General features: G+C 39.3%; 1 protein-coding gene across 1 annotated transcript; it reads right to left on the bottom strand.

Moving 5' to 3' along the window:
• Positions 1-523: 523 nt before the first annotated feature.
• Positions 524-7609, bottom strand: LOC136747810 (uncharacterized). The gene is made up of 4 exons (XM_066701029.1): positions 7269-7609; positions 6784-7088; positions 4112-4303; positions 524-2014 (listed from the first exon to the last, which is right to left on the bottom strand). Exons 2-4 carry the CDS (start codon positions 6986-6988, stop codon positions 1713-1715), a joined length of 699 nt encoding a protein of 232 aa, XP_066557126.1. The 5' UTR covers positions 6989-7088; positions 7269-7609; the 3' UTR covers positions 524-1712.
• Between the last annotated feature and the right edge of the window lie 6146 nt (positions 7610-13755).

Genomic DNA, 13755 nt, shown 5'->3' with positions numbered 1-13755 from the left:
TGGCAGAAAGAGCTGCCGTGGACATTCTTTAGTTAACAAACCAAAACTATATAACATGTTCTTATCAGCACAGTGTGTACTGCGTCCTTGATATCAATGCCTCCCTTTCTGGACTAATTACAAAGAATACCTTATTAAATATTGTTTCCCATGTCTCGGAGCTGCCCCGGGACATACGCCAAGAAAATATCATGCAGGTTCGGGAGTGCCCCGAAACTCCTTTGAAATACTGCTTGTAGATGTATTAAAGGCTGTGTGAAACTTTCAATAAACGAAGATAAACTAACAGACATTGTGTCCGTGACTTTACTTCTCCTGCCGAGAGTCTACACTGTTACTGGAAGCGCTCACTGGGGTGCCTGATTCACTGGGACCCGAAGGGTTGCTTCAACTGGAGCATTGTACCTTAACAGACCCATTCACCCTAGACACTAATTTACAATTTTTAAATTGGTATGGCAAATGTTCTCCCCTTTTTCCATCAGCTACACCATTAAGTTTAAAATACCATTTTGCACAACCATTGAGATTACTCCAGATTGGTGTTTATTATACAAACAAATGAGATCAGTAATTAGAAATTGAGGAGTAAACAATACTCAATCACTTACTCAATTGATTTAGGCAGACATGATTGAAACAAAACACCACCACTACAACAACAACAACAACAGAAAAAATAGTTTTGTAACATATTATAATCTATAGTCTTGGCATGTGGATTGAATAATTTAATATTAGTATTGTAGGGTCCTATTATTATTCTTATGACTTTTCTTAGCAGATGCCCTAATACAGGGTGACGTTCAATTGTTACAATATATAATATTATTTGTATATCTATCCCTAGATACTTTCTTTATAAACTACATATTTTTTATGTTAAAGAGTTTGAAGTTTGAAATATAAATGTAGCATCATAGTCTAATCATTTAGTTACAGCGTTGGTCCTTTGTTTGTTCAATCTGAAAGGATTAAAACACAATTGAAGGCTGTATGTTAGTGTACTGTGTCAATCTGTCACAACTGACTTTTCACAGATGTATGGCACCAAGTGTACAGATATGACATCGCCTAATTTTAGAGGGGTTTTAGTGTCATCTGGCTCCAGTTGGGAACCCAATATTAGCCCAGGTTATTTATCCCATTAGTACCCAATAACTTGTCTTAATGCCTCCATTGCTTAACACTGTATTGTACTGGGATTTGCATCTACATTAACACAGGGAAGCATCCTTTGTTTACCACATGTTTACATGTATACATTTTTGTTTTGTTTACTTCAAATAATTAAACTCTGTCACAAGCCCTCGTCTGGGGAAATCACTGATTTGTATCTCCTCCAAAGTAGCATTTTCCTCCAAATGAATACAGCAGTGTTGACACGAGAAACCTGTCCCGACAGTTCGACAAACTGTCACTCTCAGTGTGTACCTAACAGTGTGGCTGATACCAAAAGATTTCAATTTTTCTTTGTCTTGACTATTTTCCCTGTGCTCAGCAACCTCTTCAAAGATCTTCACTAGTCAGAGGGGACTACTGTTCTCTCATTATATCTGGATGAGGTGCATGTGTTTCCAGAGAAGAAAGGTTGCCTGAGAAGTGACCAAATTACCAGCACTTTATGAGGAAAACGTCAAATGTTTCTCGTTGTGGCTGTGCCCCCGACAGTGTTTTAAAGCTCTTCATGATTTCTATGGGAAACAGATACATCAAGGTAGTGATCTGCAGCTCAGCTCACTCTTCACAGAGCTCATATGCCACCCCTCACTATGGCAGTGCTTGCCATTTTTGTGGGGTGAGGTGACTATGGCATTTAGCAAGGATTCCGCTTCTGCCATGGGGTCGGGACAGACCGACTGCTCCACAACAAAAACAACAGGCAGGATGCCCAGTAGCAAGACCCAGCCTACAGCCCCCAGCCAATAGGAAGAGCCCAGCTGTGTAATGTCATTGGTGATCTCATCCTTGTGGTGTCTGGTGAAGAGGGACCAGCACAAAATGAAGAAAAACCCTGCAAGAGAAAGGGAAGATGGGTTGTTTGGTTGTAGAAAAGCTATGTACAATTTTAAAAATAAAATGCTTAAAAACGAATATATATTTAAAGCAGAACCCTGACATCAAAATGAGCAGCCTTGGCCTTATGGTTAAAATGGTTGCTCCACAGACCTGAGCACAATAGGGAGCATGCACCAACATATCACTGCCTGTATAGCTTGGATTTGTGCATTATGCAGGACTTGAGGCAGGCATGCATGTGGAAAACTGATGTTTATCCCACTGCAATATGTTATGTGGTGTATAACTGCTTTTGTATTTAAATTATAGCAGGGCGCTCTACTCTTCTCGGGCTAATGTATTAAAATACAATACAGTGAGGGAAAAAAGTATTTGATCCCCTGCTGATTTTGTACGTTTGCCCACTAACAAAGAAATGATCAGTCTATCATTTTAATGGTAGGTGTATTTTAACAGTGAGAGACAGAATAACAAGAAAAAAATCCAGAAAAACGCATTTCAAAAAAGTTATAAATTGATTTGCATGTTAATGAGGGAAATACGTTTTTGATCCCCTATCAATCAGCAAGATTTCTGGCTCCCAGGTGTCTTTTATACAGGTAACTCTTAAAGGGAGTGCTCCTAATCTCAGCTCGTTACCTGTATAAAAGACACCTGTCCACAGAAGCAATCAATCAATCAGATTCCAAACTCTCCACCATGGCCAAGACCAAAGAGCTGTCCAAGGATGTAAGGGACAAGATTGTAGACCTACACAAGGCTGGAATGGGCTACAAGACCATCGCCAAACAGCTTGGTGAGAAGGTGACAACAGTTGGTGCGATTATTCGCAAATGGAAGAAACACAAAATAACTGTCAGTCTCCCTCGGTCTGGGGCTCCATGCAAGATCTCACCTCGTGGAGTTTCAATGATCATGAGAACGGAGAGGAATCAGCCCAGAACTACACGGGAGGATCTTGTTAATGATCTCAAGGCAGCTGGGACCATAGTCACCAAGAAAACAATTGGTTACACACTACGCCGTGAAGGACTGAAATCCTGCAGTGCCCGCAAGGTCCCCCTGCTCAAGAAAGCACATGTACAGGCCCGTCTGAAGTTTGCCAATGAACATCTGAATGATTCAGAGGAGAACTGGGTGAAAGTGTTGTGGTCAGATGAGACCAAAATCAAGCTCTTTGGCATCAACTCAACTCGCTGTGTTTGGAGGAGGAGGAATGCTGCCTATGACCCCAAGAACACCATCCCCACCGTCAAACACGGAGGTGGAAACATTATGCTTTGGGGGTGTTTTTCTGCTAAGGGGACAGGACAACTGCACCACATCAAAGGGACGATGGACAGGGCCATGTACCGTCAAATCTTGGGTGAGAACCTCCTTCCCTCAGCCAGGGCATTGAAAATGCCTCGAAACCTTAATGACTTGGAGAGGATCTGCAAAGAGGAGTGGGACAAAATCCCTCCTGAGATGTGTGCAAACCTGGTGGCCAACTACAAGAAACGTCTGACCTCTGTGATTGCCAACAAGGGTTTTGCCACCAAGTACTAAGTCGAAGGGGTCAAATACTTATTTCCCTCATTAACATGCAAATCAATTTATAACTTTTTTGAAATGCGTTTTTCTGGATTTTTTTGTTGTTATTCTGTCTCTCACTGTTAAAATACACCTATCATTAAAATTATAGACTGATAATTTCTTTGTCAGTGGGCAAACGTACAAAATCAGCAGGGGATCAAATACTTTTTCCCTCACTGTAGGTCTGAGGTTACTCCAAGGTCTGCTGGTGTTATATGGCAGTAGAAGCAAACGTATATTTAAAATATGTATGTATTGGTTATATACAGGTTATATATTAGGGGTCTCAACCTCAGTTACTGAAGAGCCACTCTTTTCTATTATGTTCCAGTGAAGCTCCCAGTTATGTAATTGGTCTGAATAGCTGATTAAGTCTCTCCAGGCTGCACACAGTGCTAAAAGTAGTAGTGCCCCTTTGATTCGAACCCACTCACACACAGACACAGTGTTCCTTTTCACAACCAACACTTCCATCTCACAGATCTTTTGGATGGAGGCTGAGCAGAGGTCAACCTACCTGTGGGAAAGAGGATGACCAGCAGCAGGGTGGTGGGGTACAGAGCCTGGCCGGCCTTCAGCAGGGATCTGGCATTACTGTAGGAGCAAGTGGTCTTGGAGGACCAGCAAAAGATGAAGATGATGCAGAGAGACGCCCCGCTGACCGCCATGAGGAATGTGAGCACTGCAAACACGCGCTCAGCCTCCAGCACTGGAACAACAGGGAGTGGATGTTACTGCAAGGATTCCTCACACTGTTTGTCGAGCTAAGTTCCTTGAAGGCTGCAGTGTCAACTGTCTCTTCCAACCAATCTCCCTTTCACTTTCTGATTAGTTGATGAATGGGTAGAATTACGTTTTCCATGCTGTCAATGACACTAGTAGTAGTATTGCCACCATGATTCAGAAGCATTTTAACCTATCCATTATGAAATACCTTAAAACAATGCTCTACATGCCCAAGTGATGAAATAACCAGTTAAGTAACAGAGCTCCAGATGGAATGAGAACCAGAAGGCCCATAAAACGAGTTGCTGAATGTGTGTAATTGAAGGAATTTTAGGCAAAAAAAGGTATTGTAGTGTGTGTATGTTTGTATATGATGGCAATCGCTACAAATTTGTCTACACTACATTTCCCCATTTGCTGAACTATTCAGGACATTCCCAAATGGGAAGGGTAATATGCAGACTAACAGTATACAGGCGGGAATCCAACCCCAGTGTGGGGGGGGGGGAAGGTAAAACAGGAACAAGCCTCAATGAAAATTGCAACACAATATTAATGTGAAATTCAGTGTATTTGGAGACCTAAGAAATCAAGGCAGTCAGTCTTGGCAGTGCCTTTCTTAAAGAAACCCTGATTCTTGATATGCATAAAAAAGATCACCACAAATTAAAAAATATATAAAGGGATTTGAAAACATTCTCATCATTGCCCTTGGGAATTGTATTCAACGTGGCGTATGTTTAATGATTGTAAAACAAAAACAGGCAGAAAGGAACTAATGAAACTTGTTTACATTACTGGCTTAAATCCTTTTACATAATATTCAAGTCAAGACCTGCATCTCAGGACTGTCCTTGTACACTTTTCTTACTTTTGTTAAAAAAAGTTTTTTGTTTTTAAATACAAAAATCTGATATAAATATTTCATAAGAAGATACACCTCAACTCTGTCCAAATTGAGGGTGTTGAAACATTAACTGCATCATTCTGAATGAAGTAAATAAATACATAAATAAATGTATAAATACATTCTCCTTAAATGGTGAACCTCATTGGCACATTATATCTTAGGTAAACAATAGCAAGCTAAGTAAAATACTTATCGCAATATCAAACGAGACACCCTGCACTCTGAAAATTACCCTTGAAAAAATATTACTGTAGGCATGTCAAATATAGTACAGAGGTACAGCAAAAAATGTAAAAAGGTAAACTGACACCATGATTGCTTTATGAGACAAGCTGAGACCTGCAAAAAAAGGCTTATCTAGCTGCATTCCTTTAAAGCCAATATACAGGAGTTAGTTTGAGAACCCAAGAAAATTCCAGAAGTATTGCTTGAGAATAAATAACTGTAATGCACACTATATCAAAGACAGTTTTGCCCAGAATATCATATCCTGTTGAAAAGTATATTACATTTATAATGGGACATTTTATGTGAATATACTACACATTGCAATATAGAAAGTCTTCAGTTGCAATTGTGTGTCCACAAAACAAATTCCAGATGTTGTGAAATCACTACATCATTCTGAAATCAAAACCTTGACTTTCCAATTAATGTAATTAGTGATACATTTCCTCCAGAATTTCCATTTTGCTTTATTTAGGGTTGTCAGCATAATTCAGTTGAAGCAAAAATCAAATCAAAGTAGTCATGGAAGCTACAAAATCTGTCATGTGTCATGGATGACATGATGGAACTTCCCCAGAAATACATGTAGGCAATCTACCAGCTTATATCGGTTGGCTTAAACACGAAGACCTGCCACATTTCAGAGCCATCTCCTATCAACCCAAACACATACCACTTTTCAACTATAACTTCACTGCCTTTGCCATAAACATGAATCCTTAAAGGCATCCTGAATGTGACCGATTGAACTTTGGTCCTCTCTTTTTAGCACAAGGAGATGCTAAAGAACAGTAGCAGGTATTAAATTGTAGGTGTTAAAAGCAGTGGTCCCATGGTCCTGCAGGTTTAAATCTTCTTTAAATCTCCCCTCGATTACATCTTGAAACTAATGATTAACTGCCACAGGTGGAAACAACCTCTTGTACTGTGTCCATCACTGACTTAATGAGTGACAGATCCCATGGAATACGTGTTGAAAATCTTTAAAATGTTCCTGTTTCTATCTATGCCTCTTTATACTGCTTCCCCTTATAACACCAGCCTCTCACATCACAGGTTTTCACTGTAGAATGGTTTTGCATCAGCGTACCATTGACTCCATTTCCAACTTACTGACCTAGAGACATGGCAGTATAATGAAGGAGGACAAATATTTTTCAAATCACTCAAAAAAGTGCACTGAAAAGCATGAATATACCATTTATATTGCAAAGATAGAAATAATTTAGGGACTTAAAAATACATTAGGGACTTTGTTTTTACTTTAGCTTTAAAGACTCAAGCAGAGGCATACTTATAATCAACTGTAATGCTTCACTATTTACCTTTAAAGATTTGTCCTCCTGTGGAATCCAGGTCCTGGGACTCAATGTCTGTGTGTGTATCATTCCCTCCATTCCAGAGACCCCCATTACCCAGCCAGTAGGGTGTCCAAACCGCATATATCACACAGAAGCAGCCGACAAGCCCCAGAAGGGACTCAATAACCCGAAACCTGTTCGTCAGCATGTCCAGCTCCAACACGGTCATGTTCCAGCAGAGATACCTGGAGAAGCACTGGGAGCTGCAGGACTCGTTGTCAGAAGCTGTGGATTGTTGGGGGTGGAGTTCTCAGATGAAAACCCTCAGGCTACAAAAAAGGGAAAAGAGCAATCAATAATCAGCACGAAAAGAAGGAGGAAGAAAACGAATAAGGAAATAAAAAGGTTAAGAAAAAGATTTAAAAATGAAAAATTGAAATTAAATAAAATCTAAAAGCAGCAAAAAATAAATACATTAAAGAAAATAGGAAGTTGTGGCTTTTGCTTACATGGTCGTTTTGTTTTGTTTCACTTCGTCCAAGTTCTCTCAGGTTTGAATAAAACACTCAGGAACAAATACATCAGCTTACAATAATAAGAACAAAATGCACCAAATATGTGCTTAAAAGGTGTCGAGAAAAAAAAAAGATGAATTTTCCCCTCTTTCTGTTTTTTCAAATCAAATCTTTGAGGAGAAAAAAACATATGCATGTGGCTGAGAGTTGTTTTGGCAAATGAATGAGTAGGACAAAGCAGTAGTGACTTCCAGTGTGAGTACAGTAAGTAATCAGCAGACACCCTGCTTCAGAGTGTGTATAAAATACTTTTTTAATCTTTTTATCTTTAACCCAATGGTTGGAAAACACCTACAGTGGCAAAATCCCCCAGACCCCCATAACGTCACCAAAATTACATCCTCCCCCGAAACTGCCATCTTCTAGCAACCTTCCATTTAGTGAAAGCAAAAGTAAAATAAAAGTCCACTTCCAGCTACAGCATCATGCAAAAAATGAAAGAGATCTTTAGCTACAAAATATATATATGCAGTCTATAACTGAGAAGGCCAGCAGTCACGCTTGGATGTTTTACATTCTGTGCATAAAATGTCATACAGTGATGATAACCCCACACAGGAAACCTGTGAGGTTGTGTGTGGTGTGTTGCGATATAAGAGGGGCGTAGACTGAAGGAAAAAAGAGCGTCAAAAGCCCTTGTTGAGAACTACACCACGATTCTGCAGTGGAATGAATCTGTTCCACTTCTGTTGATGACTAAACTGCAAGGGAAGAGAGAGGGGGGCTGTGTTCAAAATTGCTCAGGCCTTTAATTTACCGACCCTGGGGGCTTCAAGGAAATTTCCCCCTCGTCATGAAAAGAGAATCTCATCCACCCACAGTGAATCCGAAGGCAGAATACACACTTCTTCACAAACTGTGATTTGTGTGCAAATGATGCACCTGCAGAGCCTTTTTCTCTCTTTATTTTCCTGGAATAAATCAAAAGGACAAACTCCTAAATTCACGTCCACTTTCCATTTAATTCCAGGCGTTACAAGGAAAATTAAATTAAGGCCCAGTTGACCCACCCAGAAAACACACTTCAAAACATTTCTCTCAGGTTTTTTATTTATTTATTTATTTGTAGATAATGGGTCACTGATTCTCATCAAGCTGTTTCTTGGAGTCACATTTAACTGGGCAACTTGATCCTTCCCCTGCAAATGTATCATGTAACAAATTGTTTCCAATTTTACTGGGCAGAAAATGACTGGAACTACAGCTGAACTGCAACTGCATCAGTCTATGTTAACTGTAGAGAAACAACCCTAAGCCAAATGAAAGGTGACAACCCCAACCAGAAACCTAGCCCTTATCTGAATCCTTGCATTTTGCTATAGTGTAGAATTCAGATTACTCAGAACAATCATAAAATCTGTAACACAAATCCCCTAACTAAGCCTAAAAATAAAGTCCATCTTTCAGTGTAGACCAAACCTTTACCCCAACCCACAGGAATAAGCACAATAAGTAATTACAAATTAGTTGTTTCACAAATTAGCTACCCATGATGCATTTTGTCTTTCCAAAACATCTGATTTGAAAGCAAGTAGACTCTGATATATTGCAATCTTCAGGCTGCATTTGTACAAGACCATTTTAAAGTATATTAATCTAAAGAGTGTTATTCAGAATAATATTTATTAGGTGTATTATTCAGAATGTGTGTATATTTTCACTATCTTAAAATTGATTACCTTTGTTTGACCCCATGGTTACCATTTATCGGATCTCTCCAAAAACACAGACCTGTTTCACTTTAAGGGAGAGAATTGTGTTGTGTGTTTTTTTTAAAAAGTCCAAGATGACATCATTCAGTGATTCACAATTGGTAAAAACAGCAGCGGTTGTACTAACCTAAAAGTGAAGTGAAAGTTCCTCAAAACCACAGAGACCTTGAGTATTATAATACAAATTCAGCCTTCTTGCCAGTTAAATAGTCACTGCAAATATGTATTTGACTTTCAAATAGGGCAGTCTAGATATCAGTATGCTGACATTTAACTGTTTTCACTCTTATTTATACATTGTCATTACAGCTTGATGTCCTCAGCACAATTCATAATGAAGATAACATTTTGACTACCTATGATCTACACATAACATAAGAATTGAATATGGTATGCTTCTAAGGTTGTTAGTTCATTTCCACCAGCACCACCACCAATAAAAACAATACTTAATTACAATCATTTATAATTCATATAAATTATTAATTTTTAAATATTTTTTTGTTCGGCAAATATGGGTTCCACATTACTGTTAGTTGTTCCTATGGACCAACAATATACCTGTTTCAGACATATTACCATATCACACAGAAATTAAATCAGATTCTTTATCCTGTATTCAAAGCAGATTACCTTTTGTCCTTGTTAATCTTTCTTCAATTACCTTTAAAACCTGTTGCTGCCTCATATCTGTTTTCTAATAATATTAATTTCTGTGACAGTATTTAGTATTATTCAATTTTTGAACTAATATTTTGGTATGTAAACTACTTTGATAGCAAATAACATATCAAAACAACCACATCTGTCCTAGGTCAAACCAGCAGTGTCGATTAGAGTCGATTCCTTTTTTAATTATGTTGATCAAAACACAAAAAGCAAAACAAGGACCCAGAAATCATAAAACTAAAAGAAAACAAATGCACTTACAGTTGTAGTGTTGGCAGCTGCAGTACGAATCTCAATACACCACCTCCTCAGGCTCTGGAGAACTTCAATCACAAATACAATAGGTTATCAAAAAGAAAAGCCAAGGCATCCTGGTTATTGATGGTTTGTAAGATTGGAAATAAATCATGAATCAGTGTTATGCGTTTTCATGGTGGAAACAGAAACTGCTTCACATTTTTTTTCACTTGCTTCTGAGGAAGGTCACAGCACCCTGTATTTCTAAAAGGTGAGACAAGTCAAAGCTGAAGATAAAGAATCTGGCGGTTGTTGACAAGTTCCAATCTTTAGCCTTGTATGTTTAAGATAGTGTGGTGCCTATATGTCTAAACAAATTATGAATCAGTTCTATAACTTTCCTTTCTGGGGCAGGTCCAGGGTGTTGTAACGTGTAATTGGTCATCTTTGAGAAAGAGGCAGAAGGCAGAAGTGTGTGTTTATGCTAGTGGACTATGCTTTCATCTTTGTTTTAGCTGCCCAACTAGTTCTGTGTATGCTTTGTACACTCACCTAAAGGATTATTAGGAACACCTGTTCAATTTCTCATTAATGCAATTATCTAACCAACCAATCACATGGCAGTTGCTTCAATGCATTTAGGGGTGTGGTCCTGGTCAAGACAATCTCCTGAACTCCAAACTGAATGTCTGAATGGAAAAGAAAGGTGATTTAAGCAATTTTGAGCGTGGCATGGTTGTTGGTGCCAGACGGGCCGGTCTGAGTATTTCACAATCTGCTCAGTTACTGGGATTTTCACGCACAACCATTTCTAGGGTTTACAAAGAATGGTGTGAAAAGGGAAAAACATCCAGTATGCGGCAGTCCTGTGGGCAAAAATGCCTTGTTGATGCTAGAGGTCAGAGGAGAATGGGCCGACTGATTCAAGCTGATAGAAGAGCAACTTTGACTGAAATAACCACTCGTTACAACCGAGGTATGCAGCAAAGCATTTGTGAAGCCACAACACGTACAACCTTGAGGCGGATGGGCTACAACAGCAGAAGACCCCACCGGGTACCACTCATCTCCACTACAAATAGGAAAAAGAGGCTACAATTTGCACAAGCTCACCAAAACTGGACAGTTGAAGACTGGAAAAATGTTGCCTGGTCTGATGAGTCTCGATTTCTGTTGAGACATTCAGATGGTAGAGTCAGAATTTGTCGTAAACAGAATGAGAACATGGATCCATCATGCCTTGTTACCACTGTGCAGGCTGCTGGTGGTGGTGTAATGGTGTGGGGGATGTTTTCTTGGCACACTTTAGGCCCCTTAGTGCCAATTGGGCATCGTTTAAATGCCACGGCCTACCTGAGCATTGTTTCTGACCATGTCCATCCCTTTATGACCACCATGTACCCATCCTCTGATGGCTACTTCCAGCAGGATAATGCACCATGTCACAAAGGTCCAATCATTTCAAATTGGTTTCTTGAACATGACAATGAGTTCACTGTACTAAACTGGCCCCCACAGTCACCAGATGTCAACCCAATAGAGCATCTTTGGGATGTGGTGGAACGGGAGCTTCGTGCCCTGGATGTGCATCCCACAAATCTCCATCAACTGCAAGATGCTATCCTATCAATATGGGCCAACATTTCTAAAGAATGCTTTCAGCACCTTGTTGAATCAATGCCACGTAGAATTAAGGCAGTTCTGAAGGCGAAAGGGGGTCAAACACAGTATTAGTATGGTGTTCCTAATAATCCTTTAGGTGAGTGTATGTCTGACTGAACATTTTAAAGATTGGAATGTCTTTTGAAAATGTCAGGTCAGGTGTCCTTTTCAAAGGTACTTGTTTTTGTTGTAGGGTAACCCTGACCACTGGTACAGTGTGTAATATTTTGGACAACACAGCAGGGGTGGAATTTAACGGAGATGGCCTATATATCAGTCAACTGGGCAACACCATAATTGGTGAGTTACACTACAGTGGTTCAAGGACTAAAGCGTTAAACATGCACCAGTACCTGATCTTATCCCCACAGACTGGGATGGACATGATTGGGGAATTATGAAGGGACAAAGGAGACTGACTAGCATGGTATTCATCCAACAATCTATTAAAAACACCCTGCCTTGAAGAGAATATGTAATATGTGGAAATATATAATGTATGGTCTTACACAGCTGTTCATAATCCATGATAAAGGCATAATATTGGATTTACACAGAAATAAAGACAGTCATCAAGAACAGGTGTTGAGAAGTATACACTCATCTCCCCAGGTACTTTACCTTGACCCTGAAGAAAAGTCAAGGCACGATCCTTCTCCTTTCTAGAAATTAAGTGAATGCTCAGCCAGCTCGAGATGAAACGCAGACGCCTGATTTCCGAGCAGTGTGCCTGTAACTTTTTCAGGGTACCACATAATCCACACTGCATATACATATACAGGGAATCCAAAACAGTCCTACATTTTAAAATGCATGTTATCTTCAGCCAGAGCAGTGCTTTCAACACACTGTATTATCCCATCATGCATCTATGAATACCCATACTTATAACCTATATCACTGTCTCATTAATAAGCTTGCCCCCTCCCCCCCATTGGATCCATTAGTGCTTGCCCATAAGAATATATTTTTTGTTAAAATTCATAGTTAATTTAACTCCCACCACCTGAATAAACCTACATTGCTGTGTGCATGGTGGCTGTCTGTATTATTTGAAGGCCTTAGTTTCAGTACGACTGAGAGAAACCCCAATGACAAATTAGGCTGTAAAAGTCGAATCCCTCAGGGTTTAAGTCTTAGTCGAGTAGTACATCCCTTCCATTTTTCTGACTGACTGTAAGCAGTATTTCTGGCTTTGCCGATTATTGATTAAATTCTTCCGTAAAATATGTAAATTACAGTATCAAATATATCCTTAGCCCTGGGATATTTGTTCTGCTTTAGTTATGTATTGCCTACACTTTGTTGCTACAATACACTACTTATTAAAATTAGCCAAAAGGTTTATTTTCTTATGTCATGGTTTATCATGCTTAAAATGTATTATGCATTACTGTAATTATTTTTAAATGGGGAAAAAAAGGTCAGCTGAATACAATGGTTATTTTTTAAAAATTATTATTATTGTAATAGCCAATTAATTCTCGTGTTATACCTTCCTAATTTGGAATTGGTTCACCCTCAACCATGACCATGACCGATGTGCACTGGCAAGCTAAAAAAAGCCTCAAGCTCACAGTAGACAGTAGAGCTAAAGCATTGTAGGCCGAACTGATGCAGCTCTCACTGATAACACTGGGGGTCACTGATGCACAACAAGCAGAGAACAAGCCTGTCTAAGATGAGGCAAACCCCAGCAGCAAATCAACCAGTTGCTGCTCCTTAGGGAATCTCAGCCATGCAAGTTCAGATTTATATCAGTGCTATCTGAACTGTAAGGCTTAACTTATGCACTGAGCCAAGGGCTTTACCTATTAATCCCCCCCACCTGGTTATTGTATGCTGAATATGGAAACCAGTATTAATAATGTGTACAGAAGCTCCTCATCTTATGCAATAGGTCCTGGAAAACTGTGCGTAACACAAATTATATGTACATTGGATACATATACTGTACAGCCACACCACTCACTTTTACATTTAAAATGTATTAAACCACCCATAACTAGCCACAAACTTTGCGTTAGGATCAGTGTATTTTCCCTTTACATCTTAGAACATCCTTTTAGCCTTTGTTTGAATAATAATTAGGCTCAGCGGCACACATTTTTAAATCTGATTTTTCATCCAAATTGTTAATA

This window comes from Amia ocellicauda, chromosome 4, assembly GCF_036373705.1.
Source record: "Amia ocellicauda isolate fAmiCal2 chromosome 4, fAmiCal2.hap1, whole genome shotgun sequence".
Classification (NCBI taxonomy): Eukaryota; Metazoa; Chordata; class Actinopteri; order Amiiformes; family Amiidae; genus Amia; species Amia ocellicauda.
Note: the sequence above shows the minus strand (reverse complement) of the source record. Positions and strands in the feature narration are given on the sequence as shown.

Excerpts from the sequence above, each read along its gene's own strand:
- LOC136747810 (XM_066701029.1), bottom strand. The coding sequence starts at position 6,988 with ATGACCGTGTTGGAGCTGGACATGCTGACGAACAGGTTTCGGGTTATT. Across the intron at positions 4,304-6,783 it reads AGGAGGACAAATCTTTAAAG|TGCTGGAGGCTGAGCGCGTG; the intron begins GTAAATAGTGAA and ends CTGTTGTTCCAG. Across the intron at positions 2,015-4,111 it reads GGTCATCCTCTTTCCCACAG|GGTTTTTCTTCATTTTGTGC; the intron begins GTAGGTTGACCT and ends TTTCTCTTGCAG.